We start from the raw sequence: 21,522 nt of genomic DNA, 5'->3' as shown, positions 1-21,522 counted from the left end.
CACTTCTGGATATTCTGATGCAGTGTATTCCTTTGATCACACTTTGAGAAACACTGTTCTGGGAAACAGTCTGGATTTCTTTTTTTTTTTTTTTTTTTTAAAGATTTTATTTATTTATTTGACAGAGAGAAATCACAAGTACACTGAGAGGCAGGCAGAGAGAGAGAGAGAAGGAAGCAGGCTCCCTGCTGAGCAGAGAGCCCGATGCGGGACTCGATCCCAGGACCCTGAGATCATGAACTGAGCCGAAGGCAGTGGCTTAACCCACTGAGCCACTCAGGCGCCCCAACAGTCTGGATTTCAACTGGACACTAACAGGAGAGGATTGTCCAGGTGGAAGAAAAACACTCAAAGAAATGGCCAGAGTAGGAAAGTATGTTGGGAAATAAAAAACAGCCCATTTGGCATGGAATCAGGAACAGATGTATGGCAAAAGGCAATCTACCCTCAGATAACTAATTAACCAAGTACTCTTTACTTAAGATTAAAATGATACTACACACACGTATAAACTCCTAGAAGAGCCTTCCCTCACATACTTTTTCTGTTTCTGTAATATACAACAGAAAAAAATAATTATTTGCACTTAACAATAAAGAAGCCAGAAACCATAAAGAAAATTTCATATTTTTCTACCTACTTGCACCAGGAATGAGCAAGCCAGTTGAGGCCTTCTAGCTGATAATCACGGAGCTCCAGATTCTCCCCTCCTAAATATGCCGGTTGTTTCTTTAAAGCCACAAACCGTGGTCTCTGCTTCAAGGCCTGAAAAACCAAAATTAAAGCCCCGGTCTGAAGACTTTCTTGCTGTTCCTATGTTAAAATGCTAGCCGTGACTTATGCACTCTGAACCATAGCACAAGTTTAAATCCCAGATCTGCGTCACAAACCCCACCCCGCCCAGCCCACCACCTTTCACTGTAGCCTGTATTCCCAAAGCCTGAAGCATCCCAAATAGTTCTTGGTTGGCCTGCTCCTGGTCCTGCAGTCAGTCTGTGAACATTACCCAGCACTTGTTCTATAACGTTTCTATCTTACAGCAGGCAGTGAGTGCCATACAATCATCTTCATGTTATCTCGTTTAAACTGTACGACACTCTGGGAAAGTCTGCACACACTAAACCCAGCAGAACTTTACCGTGACAGCATTTGCAAATTCTGAAACGTAGCCCCCATCTAGCTGGGACCCCTAGGTATGTGAGTTTGGTTTTCTTAAGGAAAGGGTGTGAAGCATGGAGTGGTCTATCTAGTAGGGCCATGTCTCTATGGTTTAACGAAATACGGATTCCACGGCTAAATCCATTTGGGAAACAACGTAATAAAAGTTACATAAATTTCATTACTCGTGACTTTTCCAAGTCTAAAATGCTTGTGCATATTGTGAATTTACAGGGAACATTCATTTAGTTCGTTGGCCACAAAGTCTTTTTTCAGGGACTATTTCCCTTGAACATTAGGGTTTTGTGGAATTAGCACCCTGCTATGTGAAGTATCACCCTAAGATCTGTTTGATAAGGTGGTCACGGATCATCCTGGCTCTCCTCTGAGCAGCCCACAGTAAACAAATCTGACTCTGCGCTCAGCCACCAACCACCGCATCCACTTGTGCCAAGTCTCCCCATCGTGCTGCTGCCACCTGATCCTTCCGTCCCTCCACGACTTCCCTTGTCTTCACGCTCTTCTTTCCTCAGGGACTTGTATGGCATCTTCCTGGCTGGACCTTCTGGCTTTTTAAGTACCGCCCCCAGAGTCTCCTGCACACTGCTGTGAGATGGGGCTAAATACGGCTTCTACCCTGCTGCTCTTCTCACATCAGAACCCACAGGGTAAAGCCCAAAATACCCTTCACAGTATTCAAGGTGCCTATTCAAGCACCTTCAAGGAACTCGGACCCAAATGCACTCACTGACGTCACTTTCCTCTCTTCCTACTCAAAGAACAGCCTTCTCTTGCATCCTTCGTGGGAGGGCAATAAACCAGGCCCCCTTTGTCTACCAGGCATTAACTCCTTCTCCAAGGACCAGGGAAGTTCAAGTACCACAATCTCCACTTTAACTCTTTCAAATTCTTTCAAACCTCCTCAAGGACTACCGGAGCCCAGTGACTTCTACCTCTGTGCTTCTTGGACCAGAAATTCTTTACTAAACTCACTGTCCCCTCGGTCATATACTGCGTTTCACAGACAGAGGCTTGGTGCCATGAACTGGATGTCAACTCCTCAGAGACAGAGCCACGTCTTACACAGACTTTTGTTACCGAGGCATACCACTTTACATGGGCAGTGGATTCCGGTGAAGGGAAAGGATCTGAACAATCAATCTAGCAACTGAAAAAGCCTATATATTTGGGCTCTAATGGAGAATTCAGAGCCTCTCCCCCTTCCTGTCACTTCTCTTTAAAGGACTTAAATTCTTTCAAATATTCTGCACATTGTCTCTAATCAGACATACCCAGGTCTGTGAATTTTAAGAATAAAGAGATCAGCAGAGCCATCATACAACTCATGCTCTCCCTGTTTTAATATTTAACTTTGATGTCCAGGTTAATTCATCTTCTTTCACTTCAAAATGGGGAATTATCATTTACTTTTGTAGTATTTTTCTCTTCCCAATATCTATGTGACCAACCCTATCAATACCTCTTTCCCCTGGAAAAACAAAAGCCAGCAATCACACCTTGCATTCTCTTGTCGGGATGGTTTTAGAGTTGTTCCGACTATGGAAGCTATCAATGCAGCTCTGGAACTTCTTGCCAATCAAGGCTTCATCTTCCCAGCTACACTCTGAATAGGGCAATCCCATCCATTTGCATAGATATTCAGGTTCATTTGAAGGTGCCGGCTTCCGACTATGAGCTATTTTATATATAAAAAAGTGTAGGTTAGCATCTGTCATTAAAGGAAGGGGAGTGACCAATTCTGCTTTACATGTAACCACTGAATCGTCACGTGGAAAAACAGTGAATACTCTGCAAAATGCGAACTGCTCTTAAATGCTAACATTTATTAACCAGAGCTTTTGCTTACCTGGAAAATCTGTCTGACCCAGTGTAGACTTGCTTGTCTTCACAGCTAAACAAATGGAAAATAAAATAGAAAAATTACCACTATAACCAAGAAAAGAGTGACACTTTAGGGCCTACAAGTAAGAATACAAATACATTCTACAATGTTGTATCACAAAAGAACGGAAGGAAGGAAGGAAGGGAGAAGGCAGGGGAGGGAGAGAGGGAGGCGGGTAAGAGGAAGGGGGGAGGGCGGAGGGAGAAGGGGAAACAGTCCTGTGCTCACAGCCCTGTGGATCTGTTACCCCATTCCTCTGCTTCTTCTTTACAACGAAACTCCCCAGAAGACCTGCTCCTACTCACTGTCCGCCTCACTGTCTCTTGAAGCCACCCCAATCAGGCTTGTATTCCCACCACTCCATGGATCCAATTCACTAGCACCACACGGGGGCCAACCTCAAGGATCACGCCGTGGTCCTCACCACATTCGGCTAGCAGTGCTTCCTCCTTCCCAAGCCCCATGTATCACTTGGCATCCAGGAGATAATCCCTCAGCCACCGTCCAATCCCACTGACTCTTGTTTGTCTCCTGTGGCTTCTTCCTGACTTCCAGAACGTGGAATGTTCTCAGATTTCCTATTCTCACTATGTATACTATTTCTGATAATCTCAGTATATCTTAGGCTTTAAATACTATCTATGCAGTGATAAATTCCCAAATTTAAATCTCCAGCACAGACTGAGAGATCTCAACTCCAGGCTCACATATGCTATAGCCTTCACAATACTTCCCACTCAGACAACTAAGAAGTATAGCAAACTTAGGAATATCAAAGCAAGTTCTTGATTTTCATTCCAAAAGTCAGGTCTTCCAGGTCTTAACCTTTCATTTCAGTAAATAGTACCTGTATTCTCCCATTTGCTTCGGTCAAAAATCATGGCATCCTACTTGACATCTTTTTCTCTCATCCCCCACATCCAAATATACCAGCAAATCTCTTAACTTGTCCTTCAAAATAAATCTAGGTAACTATATACTGTCAAAAAGTAAACCCACAAAACGCATTTTTTTTAATTTACATTACCCCAAAACCAAAAGCCATTATTCGTGGAGCTCAAACACTGCTGAAACAAGTTTCCATGTGCTCACCAATTACTCTTTCAACTATCTGATACTGTTTGTTCAACTCTGAGGCCAGCTCTTGTTGGCAGTTAAAATATTCCACATCTTCAGGAGAGACTTTTCCCAACCTAGACAGAAGACAGAAAAAATACATCCCAGTCAGATTTGGGAGACCTAAAAAAATAAATAAATTTTTAAAATTCAAAAAAAAAGAAAAGATTTGGGAGACCTATACACATCTCTCAAAGTCAAAAAGAGGAAAAGAAACTGAGTCTCTACTTCCATCTGTCCTTTAGCAATTCCTTTACTACCTTATTAGGGCAGATATTTCATAAAAAACGTACTTTTAGAAAACCTTAGACTCCGGAGCGCTTAGGTGATTCAGTTGGTTAAGCATCTGCCCTTGGCTCGAGTCATGATCCCAGGGTCCTGGGATCAAGCCCCACATCAAGCATCAAGCTCCCTGCTCAGTGGGGGCCTGCTTCTTTCCCTCTCTCTCTCTGCCTACCACTCTGCCTACTTGTGCTCTCTGTCAAATAAATAAATCTTTTAAAAAAAGGAAAACCAAAAAAAAAAAAAAAAAAAAAAGAAAACCTCACACTCATAGGACACACCAGTTGTTCTTTCTTTATAAAGACCTAAAAATAACTTTGTGTGACAAATTCATATATCTAAACAGAATAGGCAATAAAACTGTTCTCCAGATTTAAAAGGAAATGTGCCTGTTTTTCATGTAGGTATGTACTTTAAGAATGACTCAATGTAGCTTTTATGGAAAACTAGTTCTTCCTGGCACCAAAATTCTATAGAAGGATGACAGGAGCAACCTGAAATGAAATACTACTGTACTTCTGAGGATTTTAAATTTCTAACCACTTTATAACTAACCCCATCTTTAGGACTCTCAAAGGAAAAATAAGGGATTTACTGAAGAAACATCTTGTGCATAGTAGTAAAAGGGAAACTAGAACCCATCTGGCCCTATTTCTACCACAAAATAACCGGACCCCATTACACTGACAGGTCTGTCTTCAGGGTTCAACCTGATGATTAGTTTAGGTTTGTGGCTGCTACTGCCCCCACCTATTTCTCATATGCAACTCAGCCACATTCAAAGTTGTAAGAAAACTAACAACACAACAGTCTATCACAGCTTCAGAAGTTATGTGTTTCTGTCTCACCATTTCTGCAAACTGTATAAAACTAAGAATAGTATTAAGTGCACCAGAACCCAGACAGTTCTAGAATATGAGTTCCTGACATGTAAGCTACCCAGAAAAACAGGGAGTAACAAGGTGTTTAGGAGCTCCGGCTGCCAGAGTTCCAATCCTGGGTCCCCCTAGAAAAGCTGTGCTGTGCCTCACTCTTCCTATCTATAAAATGTGTTACGTACAACAGAGAGAATCTCATGGGCTTATTTTGAGGATTAAAAATACTGCGTGCGCAAAATGCTCCATAAACTACTTATCATTAATTAAACTCTACAAACTTGGTGGCCATATAGGAAGTACAGAGTGTCTTCAGGTCACAATTTTATAAACTGGAATTACAGCTGGCTCCGTGCTCAGATAATCAAGACAAAATTCAAGTTCCTAGACAGCTGTGTGCTCCACGCATTACTGAAAAACCTTCCCTTCCCTCAACGCTGCAAATATACCACCGCTTCAAAAATGTACCATTGCTTGATTTCATCCTCTTTCTTCTTGAAGTTCTCTAATTTTTTTAGGCCCTTCACTTTCTGCTGCTGTAAGGATTCTTCGCTCTCCCATGTGCTGTGGATGTAAGACCAACCCTTCCACTTGATGAGGTACTGGACTTCGCCTTCATCCTTTTCAGTGTCAAAGTCACCACTAGGGTCTCCATTAGCTTCGATTGCATATACAGTAGTAGAAGCTCCAGTGGCTACAAAAGGATTTGGGTAAACTTTAAAAAGTGCATTAAACCAGACATTGAAAGCTTCTCAAGCGCATATCCTTTTTTGGATGAAAAACCAAAGTCCTCTGACTTAAAAACATGCAGAAATTCACAAACAATACAGGATGGACAAGATCTGTTATTTCAAGTATTTTCAAAGTCCAAACCTAATTTCTATACTTTAAAGTATTTTCCAGGGGTGCCTGGGTGGCTCAGTGGGTTAAAGCCTCTGCCTTCAGCTCAGGCCTTGATCTCAGGGTCCTGGGATCGAGCCTGGCATCGGGCTCTCTGCTCAGCAAGGAGCCTGCTTCCCCCCCCTTCTCTCTTCGCATGCCTCTCTGTGTACTTGCGATCTCTGTCAAGTAAATAAATAAAAAAATCTTTAAAAAAAAAAATAAATAAAATGTATTTTCCAGAATTTGCTGGTGAAGTTAAAGAAATCCTTTTGTCCAAACACAATTAAAATGGAAGAGAAGTATCCTTTTGGTTTGGTCCCTCCTGACTCATAAAACAAGTCTATCTCCCCAGAAATACTAAGAAAATAAAAATTACCACCACCACCCAATACCAATTACCAACCCATCCAAAGTTCTCTGTTTATTCTCTTAACCTCAAGTGAGGCTGGATGAAAAAAAAAAATAGAGAAAAAAGAATTGGGCAATAATTTGATATTTTCTATATGGAAGGTTACCTCAAAGAAACTGAGTTAGGCGATACCTCAAATTAGATATAAAAAAAATCTTTGCTATCATCCACAAATGTATTTAGCCAGTTTGATACATTTCACAAGGAGAGTCAGAAACACCTAATTAAAGGTAAATTTGTTTAATGTTTGTAAGCAAGAATCTCTGCTACGTCACTGCTTTTTAAGAGATTAACACATCTTTACCATCTTAATTTTTAAGTCTCAAAGGCATATTGCACATATCCCTATATCCTCAACAATGAACCATGAGAATGGCTCAAAAAAACTCCCTCAGTTCATGCAAACTGTACTACTAGGTATTTACCCAAAGGATACAAAAGCACTGATTCGAAGAGCCCTAAGCACCCCAGTGTTTATAGCAGCACTATCAGCAACAGCCAAATTATGGAAGGAGTCCAAACATCCACTGATAAATGAGCAGATAAAGAAAATGGAATATTACTCAGCCATAAAAAAGAATGGTATCTTGCTGTTTGCAACACCAGAAATGGAACTAGAGAGTATTATGCTCAGTAAAGTAAGTCAGAGACAAATACCATGTAACTCCACTCATGTGGAGTTCAAGAAATTAAACAGATAAACATGGAGGAAAAAAGAGATGAAAACCAGAAAACAGATTCTTAATTGTAGAGAACAAGTTGATGGTTACTAGAATGGAAGCAGGGTGGGCAGGGATGGATAGAAACAGGTGATGGTGACTAAGGAATGCACTTGTGATGTGCACCAGGTAATGTGTAGAAGTGTTGAATTTTCTGAAACTAATATTACACTGTATGTTAACTAACTGAAATTTAAATAAAAACTTGAAAAAGGGGGAAAAAAAGGAAAGAAAGAAAGAAAAACTTTCACTCTTCACAACCAATATGAGCACAGACTGAAATTCAGAGCTGAAATACAGAAGATTCGGGCCTCACTGAGCACATATAGGAAGTAATTTGGGGACACCTGGGTGGCTCAGTCAGTTAAGCATCTGCCTTCAGCTCGGGTCATGATCCCAGTGTCCTAGGATCGAGTCCGACATGGGGCTCCTTTCTCAGCAGGGAGTCTGCTTCTCCCTCTGCCTGCTGCTCCCCCTGCTTGTGCACGTGCATGCTCTCTCTCTTCTCTGACAAGTAAAATCTTAAAAAAAAAAAAACAGTAGTAATTTATTTCCCAAAAACACATACCTCCTTTCTTTCCCAGCCTTGAGTCTAAGACCTTTTCAATAGTTTCACTATTATCCTGCTGCTCATCGGCTCCTTCTCCAGTCATCTCAATGAGGTCGTCGGAGTCGGTTTCAAAGTCATCGTCTTCCTTGTAACTGCATAAGGAACAATGCTGAATAAATCAGGAACTGCCTTTTCAGACTTAAACACTACCAAATAATAGCATAATTAAAGAACCATATACCCTTTTGGATCCAACATGTTGTTTTAAGATCAGCCACAGTTAAAGCGACCTCAAAGTTCTTTTTCATCCTACTTAGGAAGTAATGCATGTTCACCGAGAACTACAAGAAGGTTTACTCACAGTTTAAAATAAAAACAGACTACATTTGCAGTGATCTGTGTAAGCGAGATACAGGAGGACACAGCTATGCTTTCGTTTTGTGGTATGAGATCATGGCTATATAAACAAGGGAACAACTACAAAGAAATTGCATAATAAATGAAAAAACAGTTACTGTTTCATTAAGCAAAAAGAAAGCTGTATCTAAGACTAAACACTTGAACCCTATATTTATCTCCTGATGATATTTGAAGAAGATGAAATGTGAGTATTCTCAAACTGTTGAAAACTTCATTCAACATACTTCCTGGTAATATTAAGACGTAATCTCCCACCATATAGAGGCAATAAATGGTCTGGGAGTCACACAAGAGAAAAACACGCTCCTGAATGTGTAACAGCTAGAGGAGGACAAAGTGCTGAACTATACGTTAGCATACTCGGCACCTCGTCCTAGCTGTGGAGTCCTTAACTGGACACGCGGCCAGGTTAGTATCTCCAGGACTTAGCTTCACCACCTTTAAGTAGACCAGAAGAAACCTGTGTATCCTCCAGAAGAAAAAGAAATGCCCTTGACTCCTATAAAATAAAACACTGATGTTGGCATGTATCCCTTCCTCTTTTATTTCCTGTTAGTGCTTCATACCCTATTAGTAAACTTAATAAAACTATTATACCGAGTATGTAATCTGATCCTCAGGAGAAACTAATTGAAGGAGCAATTTAGAACTGAGAATACAATCCAAACATCTTTCCTGAGAGAAGGTATGAAATGAAGGCATCAATCTGAAGCAGTTTTCTTTCCAGGAACAAAGGCCTCGAATGAGCCACTCTTCCTTCCACATTCCCACCGGCCCACAGCATTCCTTCTACAAGAACACTGACCACATCTCTGAGCACAGCCTCCGGACACGAGTCATTACTTCTGCCTATCAGACGCAAATCCTGCCCTTACCACCACCAGGTTCTAGCCGACTACACAGTCACCCTCACGCCAGTGGAAGACTTCTGGGGCACCACCCACCTAACATTTTTAGCCGCTCTGCGACGAGTCTGCCTTTTAGGAGCTTCGTCATCTTCATCATCGTCATCGGAAGAGTCCTGCCTTTTTCTCTTTCCACGCTGAGTCTTCTGCTGCTTTTTAACACGAGGTTTGGGCACTGTTCTGAAATGAGAAAAGAAAAAACAGCGAAGTTTTCACTCTATCCCTTGGTGTCTGTTTCAAATCTTTATCATTTCCCAGAGCAGCAGTACACATACAGGATTAACCTGGGGAGTGCCAGCCACGAACATTCCTGGGTTCCATCTGCTGAGATTCTAACTAACTAGAAATCTGTGTTTTCAACACAAAAGTGATTCTAATGCTGAGAATCCTCAATCACATAAAGAGAGACACAGTGGATTCCCAGGCAATGGCTCCACTGTTCCGCAGGACTACCGGACATGCAATCTATTGCTGATGGTACCTCTTTGGCGGGCAATTTGAAAATACCAAACTTACAAACGTTAACAATTTTACTTCTGGGAATTGCTCTTACAGATACACACAGATACAGGCTTAATAAGGTATTCACCGTAGTACTGATTGCAATAACAAAAAATTAGGAAAATGCGAAATCTTCATCAGCTGGGAATCAGTTCCTGAACAGAATACTAGGTAGCCAGCACCATCCCTCAAAAAAAACCACCAAAATGTTTCCATGTTTTGATAGGAAAGATTTCTAAGAGAAGGAAAGAAAAACGCAGAACAAGATATATGAAATGCTGTCTGTACAGAGGAGCAAAGGACAGAAATCTCTCCACATGAATTTCTGTTACATGCACACAAAGTATATCCAGAAGACGACATGAGAGCATGCGCCCTGCCGCACACCAGCTGAACAGGCTGCGGAGACAGCTCCGTGCGTGACTCCCAGCAACAACCAGGACAGAAAGCCACAGCCTGGGCACTCGGAAGGAAATCCCCAAATACGCTACCCATGATAAAAAGACAAAAGGAGAAAGGGGGAGATGGAAACCCACAATCCTGCCTGTCTCTCTTTTATCTTCCATAACCAATGCCACAGAGACCGATGATCAGGGTCAGTAAATGACAGGTAAACTCTAGAAGAGAAAGCTGAGGTGGCACTTAAACCTGGACAAAAAGACACCAAACTCATGTGAATTTCCCTGCTGGGGTTGGGGCAGCTGTAGAATGTCCTAAATAGGAGGTAGGCAAATGTTTTGCAGCAAATGGACAGAGCATAAATATTTTTAGCTTTCCCAGACAAGAAGCAAAACTGAGGCCACTACCCAGGCACTGATATAATGAGGGAAAATGAATTTTCACATAATATTTACTGACAACACTCAAAATAATCATCACTCAGTACACTTTCTGTGATACACATCTAATGAGAACAGAATTCTTTCTGAAAGGATAACATTTCATTTAACTGAGGTTCAAGCTTAGTGTTCCCTACTATCAGACTATAAATGTTTATCTATAAAAGCTACACTTGGCCGTAAAGAAATAGGTGGTGAGTGGGATCTGGCCCAAAGGAAAAAGCTTGTCAACCCCATCCTCAGCATTACTATGAGGTAAATTTCCCTGCGATCTTTGTCTCCCGCCTTCCTTTCTTCAATACCAGTACCCCTGCTGCCAGACATCCGAACAAAAATTACCAAAGTTTCCTACCACTTCAGACTTCCTTCTCTGCACAATCACGTTCTCTGCTCGTGATAGATTCTAAGAACAAGGTAATAAGCAGTGAAGCATGCTTTCAACCAGCCAGTGTTTTAACTCAGGAATTACTTCTCCCAAAAAGAGCCTACACACTACTCAAATACACAGGGAGGTTTTTTTAAAAGCAGAAGACAAGTCCACCCCTCCTAACTAGTATGCCATGGAGGAAGAAAAAAAAGCTTTGCTGTGTGAGACATACCATGCAAACACCCAATCAAATGTAAGCGTCCCCATCATCTAAACCCTTGCTAATGAGGTAGACTGGCAAGAAGTGAACACAGACTTTCAAAGCCCAGAGTCACAACATGTTGTATCCCAACAATTAAGGCGGTCGTTCTAACACCAAATCATCCACCATCTAACAAATTAAGCACCACCAGAAGCAGAGATGTTCGAGCAAACACTGCACCTTCTGGGGACAGGTCTTCTGGCTTTCACTTTTTTTTGCTCTGGTTCGCTCTCTGCACTGGTGCCTTGTTCCTGTTCATCTTCTGAGGGTTCCCGTTTCCATTTTTCTCTGTGATCAAAAGCAAAGCAAAATCATTTTTTTCTAAAAGAACTCAAGATTGTTTAATTTGAAGAATCTGACAAAACCAACTTCAATCGGATTCTCCAAAAGGCAGCATGTGCATTTTAGGCATTATGGCTAAAAAAGGTTTATTCTAGCTCCATTTAAATTTTGGCTGTGTTCCTTCCTGGACTGTTTTTTCTCTGGTGATGAAAATGGATAGTACAATAGTATTTTTTTAAACTATTCTGGCAAAAAAGAAAAAAAAAGCTATTAAATCTCTCATACTCTATTTTTATTTACTATCATTGAATGGATTGAAGCCATAATATATACTAGACTAGTTCTCAAATTTTACAATGATCAGAACCCACCTGAAAAACTTACTAAAAAAAATATTTGGACCACAGCCCTAGTTTCTTATTCAGCAAGTCTAATAAGAGGCCTAAAAACTCGAATTTTACCATATTTAAAGATGATGCTAATACTGGTTAAAGACTCATTCCAGAACTACTATACGGGATATTTTAACATGTTTAGAATATATTTGATGAAACAGTCCCTAAAATTACTTTTCACAATAAACCTACCACCTACTAAATAATCTGTTCAGCTAAAGATGTAGTCTTTAATAATTATTTATTAGACACAGTAGGTGTTCCTTTGCTCCTTGAGATCTTAGAAGGCTTTAAAGAGCCTTATCTTATAGGTCTCTCCTACCACTCCGGAGTTTTTGAGGTTTGAAGACCAAATGTGGGGCTTAGCTCATTTCTAGGGAAAAAGGAAGGAACATAAAATAGTCACTGGGCATGAAATATCCAGGGGGAAAAAAAAAAAAAACCACGAACTCACAGGCAAGTACCTGAGGTTTTACAAAACAATCACCACTGTGCCTCTGGGCCCATGATTAGGAAGTAAGATTATGCTAAAGACAACTATTAGAGAATCACAAAGTCATGTCAACATTCTTCATAGGAGAATAGGTCAAAGGAATAAAGGAAGCTTATTGCAAGAAGGTGGTTATCAACCGATTCCTGAGAATCTTCCTAAAAAGCCCAGGAGCCACACTAACACCTGAGTAAGTGGAGACTCTAGAAAGCATGAAAAGCCAAAAGAACACATTACTCAAGTCCCACTGGCACTGTTTGCTTCATATCCATCTCCTCTGGCATAGGTGACTGCTCCTGGGCAGGGCCACTTCTGTTCATCTTTGCACCAGACTTAGCACAAAGGCAAGCAAATGGAGGAAGACACTGCTTTGTTAAATAAAGAAATAATTAAGAATGAACCCCATCAGTCTAAAAGACAGATAAGGTACTTTTTTGGAAGCAGACTGCTAATTCACCAAGGCCTATTAATATTGCCTAATAGCCTTCCTTCTCTCATTTAAACAAAGACCTCCTTATGTCTAACTACACGCTGGATACCGGTCTTAATCCCTTTCCCTAGAACTAAGTACAAAAACTGTTTGCTAAGCAATCAAAGGAATAGAAGGGGATAGCCTGGAAGAGAGGAAGGAAGAGGTCTCCAGGCACCGAGGCTGTATTCTTTCTTGGACCAAGTTCAGAACAGTTTACCCCCTGGAACGGGCTCACATAGCCAAACCAAAGTGGTTTCACAGGAAAGTAGTTTGAAAGAACACAAAACAACTAAGATGTAAGGGAGAGCAGATCAGATGAGAAAGATCCACGGTCAAATATTTGTTGTAATTTACCTAACACCACAGGAACTGAGAAGCTAAATCAGGGCAGCTAAGGAGTCCACTTCTACAACTCTGGGACTAAAATGGCAGTAACCTTAATCAGTGCTGAGGCTAGTTTTCCAGTTAAATTACAGGTGTATAAACTTATGGACAACTAGGAAGACTGAGCATCTTCCAGTATGAGAATGTACAACAACTGAGCAAAGCAAGTGGCCCAAGTAAGAACAAGGTATTTAGCATTCCATGCCAAACCTCCAGCCCTCCTCCTTTCAATCATAACCCACTGAAGGCTACAGAATCAGGAAAAGACAAGCTCCACGTTCTGTGAGGATCTGAACAACTGAAGGCTTTTGGCCTAAATTTGTACATGAACTTGAAACTGGCTGGATTATCTTAAATTTTGTTTTAACTTTCAAGAACAGGGGGAAAAGTAAGTTAGGATCAGAGACACTAAGTCACTCTGAATAAAGAGGAGGTGAGAAGAGTGATCAAAAAGATTACTTCCCAAGCCTGCAGATGTCAAAGGCTCTCTTAGACCACCGGTTTCTTATACATAATGCAAATTTTAGGATGATGACTCCTTGATGAAGCCATATGTTACAAGTCAGGCTACAACTGGGAGTTGTCTAAAAAATAAGATTGTGATTGGGATGCCTGGGAGGCTCAGTCAGTTAAGCATCTGCCTCCTGCGCAGGTTGTGATCCAGGGTCCTGGGATTGAGTCCTGCATTGGACTCCTAGCTGAGCAGGGAGTCTGCTTCTCCTACTCCCTCTGCCTGCCACTGCCCCGCCTGTGCGCTCTCTCTCTCTCTCTCTCATTCTCTCTGAGAAATAAATAAAATCTTTAAAAAATAAAAATAAAATACAAGATTATGATTAATAAAATTTTCACATGTCAAAGGAGACTTGAATTGCCAAATCCAGCTCTAAGAGGGCATCAGCGGGATTTCCTAAGAAGAAATCAATCAAATTTTTACCAAAATCTTGGGAACTGGGGAGAAAAATACTAAGATTTGGCCACTGAGGCTCTAAGGCAATGTAAATAGACAAGAAAAAGTCAGAATGCAAGCTAAGTAGGTATAGTTTTGTTCCTTTATTGGAAAAAGGTGTTGGGCAGAACACAGATCCTAAGACACAAATCAAACCTAAACAGCTGTGAAGGAGGGAACGCACAAAATTCCTTCATAAATAAAACAGGCCTAAACTGTGGCCAAGAGTCCTACTAATTATCACTAAAAGCCCAAAGAAGGAGGTTCCGCTCTCTACTTTTAGAAGGCAGAACAGGAAAAGAAGAAAAGAGCGGCTTAAACTTCATTTATTTTCAGTACATTTTCCCAGAAGAAAGGCCTTTCAGGAAGAAGTTCCATTGAAAAAGGAAAATCTGGGGCTAACAGATTCTCCTCCACTGGGTCATGAGTTTGTGACAGAGTTCCAACTCAAAGCACTGGTGGGGGGCGGGGGAAACTATGATCCCAAGAGAAAAACTTCAAGTGACTTACAGTGAACACATTTTGTTTTTAAACTACAGTTAGGAGAAAAGGTTCTGGAACCATTCTAGAGTGGTTTGAAGCACTGGTGGGACCAGGAGTCAGCAAAAATCCTATACAACTTTCCACAAATCTGGATAACATTAATAAGTATGGCATAGGTAACAGTTCAGTGATTAAAACAGCAGGAGTGGGTTAAATAAATGAAAAATTTTATTGGTTACTATGACTAAGTCAGGGGTTACAACTGAAATACCCATTAGGCCAGGCAAGGTCTATAAAATAGGGTCAAATGGAGAACTCCCAGGCCATCAGGTTATAAAGACCACTGTTAAAGGGGCCAGCACAGACAGATTTTTCTAAGAAGCTAGAAATCTGGACTCTTAAGCACCATTTCTCAAATTTTTAACATTGCCAACTAACTTGAAAAATGTTTTCAATATTGTATAGGAACATTACACTGTGTAACTTCTGAATTTTTAAAATGCTAATTCACATTATGACTCTGGGGAGTTAGTCCCTTGTGAGACTCTATTCTTTAAAAATGCCAAAGTCATGAAAGCAAAGTAGTGTGAAAGCACTGTGAAAGTGCTGTGAAGAAACCTGACCACTAGAGATGGGACCCTGCAATGGAGGTAGGAAATGTTTTAAGACATTACTGGGCCAATTAACAAAATGGGAATATGAATTAGACTAAGTATTTTAGCAATGTTAAATCTATTTACATTAAAACTACCCTGTACTTAGGAAAGAGAATAGTCTTCTTCTTAGAAAATCCAGATTTCAGTATTTAGGGATAAAAGGCCATGATGTGTGTCACTCCTAGTCTTAAGTGGTTCAGAAAAAATATTACGTGCAAAAAAAAAAAAAAAAATTACGTGCATGTATATATAAATATATAAAAGCAATAAAGCAAACGGGGCCAAAAGTAGTAACCAAAAGCAAATCTGAGTAAAGTACACAGGCATTCCTTACACTATTTTTTGTTCTTAAAGCTTTTTTAAAGTTTGAATTCAAAAAAATAAAATTAATAAAAATAGCTCCTTTAAAAGAACTTCAAAATCTGTAGTACAGTCTGCAGGGTTTCAGAAAAGCGTTTCCCTGTGCTAATACTTCAAAATTTCCACTCTCTTTGAGTCAATTCTAAAATCTAGGTTCTACTAGGCTTGCTCAGATCACAGAGGGCCCCCTTTAGTGCCTTCCAACATCAGTCACTATGGCACCTCCTCCAATTAATCCCACTCATTAACTGACTCAGGAGAAAAGCTCCTCATAAGCCCCAGTACTCACCAGCTGCACAGTGGATGGCAGGAAGTGAGGCTAGCCAAGTGCCCCCATAAAAACAAGCACGAAAGGAACTCCCACAGCTCTTACAGGTTCCTAAGGAAGAACCTGGGGCTGGGAAGCAGCCTTACAGAAGATACAGGCCCCTGAAAGGAAACTAAGAGGTTCTACTCAGGAGAAGGAAGGCCACTGAGGGCTGTCAACTTTCAAGAACTCTTAGGATGACTGGAGGAAAGTAAGTACACGGGCCAGTGGGCTTCTGCACACACAGAGAAGGCCCTTAAAGTAGGCTATGGAGGTTTCCAAGCACAGCATCATGTAGATACCAGTCAAGAGACCAGCAGAACGTAGCCAGATGGTGGAATAAAGACCACGTGCATGGGCTTCCCAAAGGCTCCCAAAGGCCATTAGATCAGAACAGCTTCTCAAGCAGGCCATGGGACTTAGAACATGGTAGTAGAACAAAAGCCTTTTAAGATGCCAAGAAGTACAGGCCTGCCTACAGTTTCTCCTCCAACTCTAATTAAATATTTAAAACACAAATGAAAATTGGATGTGCTCTGGGGAGGGCAATACTAAATACTTGACTTTCCCTAGCATAGTTTCCAACAACCCTGTTAGGTTGGCAGAACAAGTATTACTCTATTTTGGAAAATGAGAAAATGGGTTTAAAAAATTCAAACTCCTTAGGCCAAAAATTTATTAAGGAGTACTAATATTTTAGGACAGAAAATATATGTAACTGGGGTTCTATTTTAATAGGCACCATGGACAACTATTTACCATGAGAAACCCCTGAATTTGTCTGCCAGGATTTCAGTATCTACATTTTCAAATGCAGCCCCTGAGGAGACGGGCTGTAGAGTTCAGACTATCAGAGATCCAGACCCCCTCCAAGGATGATTTTTAAATTCTAAAAAATATAAATAAAAATAATTTTTCACCTTAAGTAGAGTTTTTAAATTTTAAAAATAATAAATATATAATCTATGTTCTAAAGGAATTTCACATAAGCCCAAGAATTAAAATTTTCTGCCTTGTGAACTGCAGTATTAAAATTACATAGTAACAACAGTGAGAAATTTCATACTACATTGGGTGTCCAGTCAGAACCACATGAAATGGGAAAAAGAGCAAATCTACATTTGTTCCTTGTTCAATCACAATAGAATTTGTGCACATTTTAAAGAAAACCACAATGGGGCTAACGGGCTCACCAGGTGGGGTAAGCCGTAGCCCAGCACACATGGGACACACACAAGGTGGGGTCTCTGGGCCTCAAGGGCTGCTGAGGCAGCAGGACAGAGGAGACAGTGGCCCAAGACAGCAGGAGCCGCAGCAGACTCTGGGACCCGGAGTGGACTACCACATGACAAAGGCAGCCCCACAGAAGTAGACGTGCTCTAAACCCCTGTGTGAAGTACATGACCCATGAAAGACTTACTGTTTCTTCAGCTGCCTCTGGCCTCTTCTTTTTGGGCTCCCACTCTCAGACCCGCTACTTGCCTTCAGTGTGTGAGGGGGAGAAATGATCACAGACTTTAATTCACAGTTCTCAGGGACAACACGAACCCCTGATTCAACAATCTGCTCCATCATAACATCATTCAACATGAGCTTTCAGACAAAAGAACCCTATGTTTGGTGGGCGCTCACTCTTCTTTTCCTTTGAATTAATCTGTCTGTTATAATGGAGTTACCTCTAACACCAGGAAATATTTCTCTCGGCTTAACTTCTACAAGGGCACAGCCCAATAAAATTCTCTGTGATGATGGAAATGTTCTGTATCTGCAGGATCCAATCTAGTAGCCAGCAGCCACAGGGGACTGCTGAGCCCCTGAAATGTACGTAGTGCAGCTAAGGAACAGAATCCTTCCTTTAACTGGACTTTAATACAAATTTTAAAAGCCACATGTTAGTGGCAACCATACTGGATACTGCAGATCTCGAATATCATGTGAAAATGCCACATTTAGTGTGCCATTAAAGGTGCTGACCTACTGATCTATTCCATTTCAGACTCATTAAAGAACATGTTCAATCACGAGCTGAGAGTGCTCTGCTGTCTGGCCTGACAGCACTAGGCCAAGGAAAGTTTACACAGTCAAAAACATCTAAACAGCTCTTTCCCCCCAAACTTAGGGAAACTGGCAAATATTCCTACTGCTGTTAGTCTTATGCCCTACAGAGAATGTGTTAATTTATATACAAAAGAGGACAAGAGTGACTCAACAATGGGACTGGTTGTAACTAACATGGCTCAGGAACCTAGGCCTAGACACCGAGGATAAAGAAAGCTAAGGCAAACCACTCAGAGGTCATTCAAAATAAAACACCATGAAGGCAATGTGGATATTATAGTCAATTAGATCTGTAAAGTACATTTACCAAATTCTACCCCCCAACTCACTAACCTCTGGATATTAACAGTTCACCTTCATCAGAAGGATGTTACATAGTTAAGAATAGCAAAGTCCTCCTAAGAATGCAGAAAGGGGCCATTTCACGGAGACGTAAAAGAGCATCTCTTCAGAATGTGGTCTATAAACCCAATATAGAGGTAAGAACGGACAAAAATACCACACAAACTGAAAAAGGTGAGAAAAGTCTGATGCTATGGAAACAAAAGAACCCAGTACATAATATCAATTTTTAAAAATCACCAATCCATTCAATCTCTCACAATTAGATCAGAGTTATATGTGTGAAGTGTTTTATACTGCACACTAAAAACAGAAAGCAAATTTCAAGAATTAGTTAAAACACATTACTTAGGTTACACAAACTCTCCTTCCTTTCTCAGAAAATAAATCTGAAACTATGTCCATTATTACATTTACCAAGCTAGTGACTCATTTAACAAAATTTAGGAGATTTACAAACTAGGTTATTTTAAAAGATAAACTTCTTGCAATCATCAATTTCACTTGAAATCCAGAAACATTTAAAAAAAATGAAAATAAACATGTGAAGCCAATACTGTATAATATACTCTAACACTCTACTAAAACATTCATTGTGACACAATCTTCCTGGTAAATTTCTTTTCTTTAAAAGACACCTGTGGTTTTCCCTGCAGTTCTAGGTTGAGAAAGCTTGCAACAGAGTCACTTAATTCTCAGGCATAAGGCTCACGTTAATGGGAACATACATACACACCAGAGTTGAAAAGGATGAGGTAAGATAAGGAATTTAAATGTATCCTCTTAAAGCATTTCTTTTTCTTACCTCCTCCTTAATATTAAATCGTGATGGTTCTTGTCTGCTTCGGTTTGACCTCCTAACCCCATAAACATCAGGATATTCTTCCCACATCTGTAAAATTAATAGACCACGTGTGAATCCTTTTTTCTTGATCCCCCATTTACTATTTTCATTACTGAGACATGTATCTCCATCTAAAAAAAAATGTAAGTAACTAAATATCAAAAGGGTTGTTTTGTGTTAGCTTTGTTTAGAGATAATAAAGTACTACCTGTATTATCCTGAACATGGTGAAGTTTAACAATGCCTCTTCTTTACTGAATGGCTCTCAAACTACATGGTACGCTGATTACTGGTCATTAAAATATAAACTTACACTTGAGTAATACAGCAAGGCTTCCACTGAAGACAAAGTTTTTACTGATGAATTTTAAGTCCCTAATGCAGTCCAGTTTCAGGTGTGACTGCACACTGACCTATCTGGGAGCTCAAAAAACAAGCAAGTCCCCGACAATTCTAATTAAGTAAGAATCAGAACATTTGTCTATTTCTTTAAATTCCTCAGGATGCTTACACAACATGCCAAAAGCACGTATATTGGGCATTTCTGACACTTAGCTAGAAGTTCCAGAAATGAGCACCACTGCCAATCTTTCTCTGGATCATTCTACTTTATTCTTCAACAGTAATTAGCCTTTGCCTGGTTTTGGGGACTTGATTTTTAGTAACAATCTTCACTAGTAATTAAAAAAAAAAAAAAAGAAAAAGAAAAAAGTAGGAACACCTGGCTGGCTCAGTCACATGCAACTCTTGATCTCATGGTTCTAAGTTCAAGCCCCATGTTGCTTGTACAGATTACTTGAATAAAACAAAATCTCAAAATAAGTAGACAGCTCTTTCTGTCTATGGGTCCTGTTCCCGTGCCTTCATAAAACCACCTTTTTTTACTGAAAATAGATAAGTAGGAGAGCTTAGTTGGAGAGACAGTTTTTCCCCCCCACAATATACCAACATCATCTTATAAAATATTCAAATCAACAAATCTATAGAAAAAATGTAGAAGGCCCCACAAAACCTCTGAGTGTCTATAACCCCCACCTCGGTCTCCTTCCCACAGATAATTATTACCAAGTATATCATGGCGTTCTTCTAATGAAATCAGTTACACAGAGGCAAAATGAATTTGGATGGATTGTGGGAACACTGAAATGAAGATGTCAATAAACATGTAGAAGAAATGCCTGAGAGCCAAGATTAGAAATGTGGGTTTGTTGTCAAAATACAGGTAACAGCAAATCTCATGAAAATATTTAGAAAGTGAGGCCACAGAAGCCCCTGGCTGAGACTCATGAAGTGCGTGGAAAGTGGACCCCAAAAAAGACAAAACTGATGAAAGACGACTCAGAAAAAAACAGAATGTTATTAAGGCAAGGGAGGATATTACCAAAGTGCCTTTAAAAAAAAAAATGCCAAGTAAGCTGAAGAAACCAAGGCCTCCAAAGAAAACAAGGAAGATGTTCTAGGAAAAGGCATTTTAGAACAAGAAATCAATTTTATCATGGACTCCAGTGTTCTCAGTTTATAAAGGTGACAAATCCATAACGGCCTTGAAATAATCTCAGAGCTGAGAAGACAAAGTGCCCAACCAGAGTTAGGAATAACCAAGTGGCAAGAAATCTAGGTGACAGAGGCAGCAGAACACTGAACAAATCTGAAAGAGAAAGAAAGGCGACAAAAAGGTTTACCTAGCCATGCCAACCCCAACCTCTACCTCAACCCTGACCCCTTTTTGGAACTGTGTTAGAGCTGTGAAATTTCTTTACTCAGCACAGGTATTTAAGAAGCTTTTATAAACTCGGACTGCTAAATCACTGAAAAGACCACTGATTAGTTTTATCATTTTAAAATACTAGGAATCCAGGCTCAAATCCTAGGACTGTATTATACCATAATGTACACATACTAATATCATCCTGAGTTCATCTCTGTCCTTTTGATGGCCACAATATCTAATTCAACCCTTCAGTAAAAAAACTACGATGTAAAGGGACATTGTTCTCTGTATACAGAAAACAAAGAGCTTTCCTCAGAAGTTCTCATTTTAGAATAATATCCTTAAAGTCAAAATCCAATCATTCTAACTGGTTAGAACACACATCCACGCATTAACCTTACTATTTAACTTCTTGGAATTAATCACCTTAACTCTGGAAGTATATTTTAATATTTCTGTCTGAAGCTGTACTTCCATTATGAAATTCAGTCTTAGCCATGATTTCCCTTCTTAGTTCCCTTCATTTTTTTATATAAGGTTAAATATATAAGGTCTTAAAACTTAACCACTGTGAATCCTGATCAACATGATCTCAGTGACGTTT

The 21,522-nt window shown here is 40.1% G+C and overlaps 1 protein-coding gene across 14 annotated transcripts in view; it reads right to left on the bottom strand.

Moving 5' to 3' along the window:
- CHD2 (chromodomain helicase DNA binding protein 2) overlaps nt 1-21,522 on the bottom strand; it is a 137,436-nt gene that overhangs the window by 74,903 nt on the left and 41,011 nt on the right. For 13 of the 14 annotated variants that reach the window (XM_045067161.1, XM_045067156.1, XM_045067162.1 and 10 more), the window contains 10 exons: nt 19,169-19,255; nt 17,384-17,445; nt 11,369-11,476; nt 9,259-9,399; nt 7,913-8,046; nt 5,803-6,028; nt 4,154-4,254; nt 3,026-3,070; nt 2,676-2,854; nt 641-765 (listed from right to left, as the gene is read on the bottom strand). In XM_045067161.1, coding sequence (XP_044923096.1) covers nt 641-765; nt 2,676-2,854; nt 3,026-3,070; nt 4,154-4,254; nt 5,803-6,028; nt 7,913-8,046; nt 9,259-9,399; nt 11,369-11,476; nt 17,384-17,445; nt 19,169-19,255 — 1,208 coding nt within the window. The remainder of the gene's footprint in view (nt 1-640; nt 766-2,675; nt 2,855-3,025; nt 3,071-4,153; nt 4,255-5,802; nt 6,029-7,912; nt 8,047-9,258; nt 9,400-11,368; nt 11,477-17,383; nt 17,446-19,168; nt 19,256-21,522) is intronic. The other variant, XM_045067164.1, reaches the window with a different exon arrangement.

Source organism: Mustela putorius, unplaced genomic scaffold, assembly GCF_011764305.1.
Source record: "Mustela putorius furo isolate JIRA1106 unplaced genomic scaffold, ASM1176430v1.1 tig00003875_pilon_pilon_pilon, whole genome shotgun sequence".
NCBI lineage: Eukaryota > Metazoa > Chordata > Mammalia > Carnivora > Mustelidae > Mustela > Mustela putorius.
This window is presented reverse-complemented; position numbering and strand designations above follow the sequence as displayed.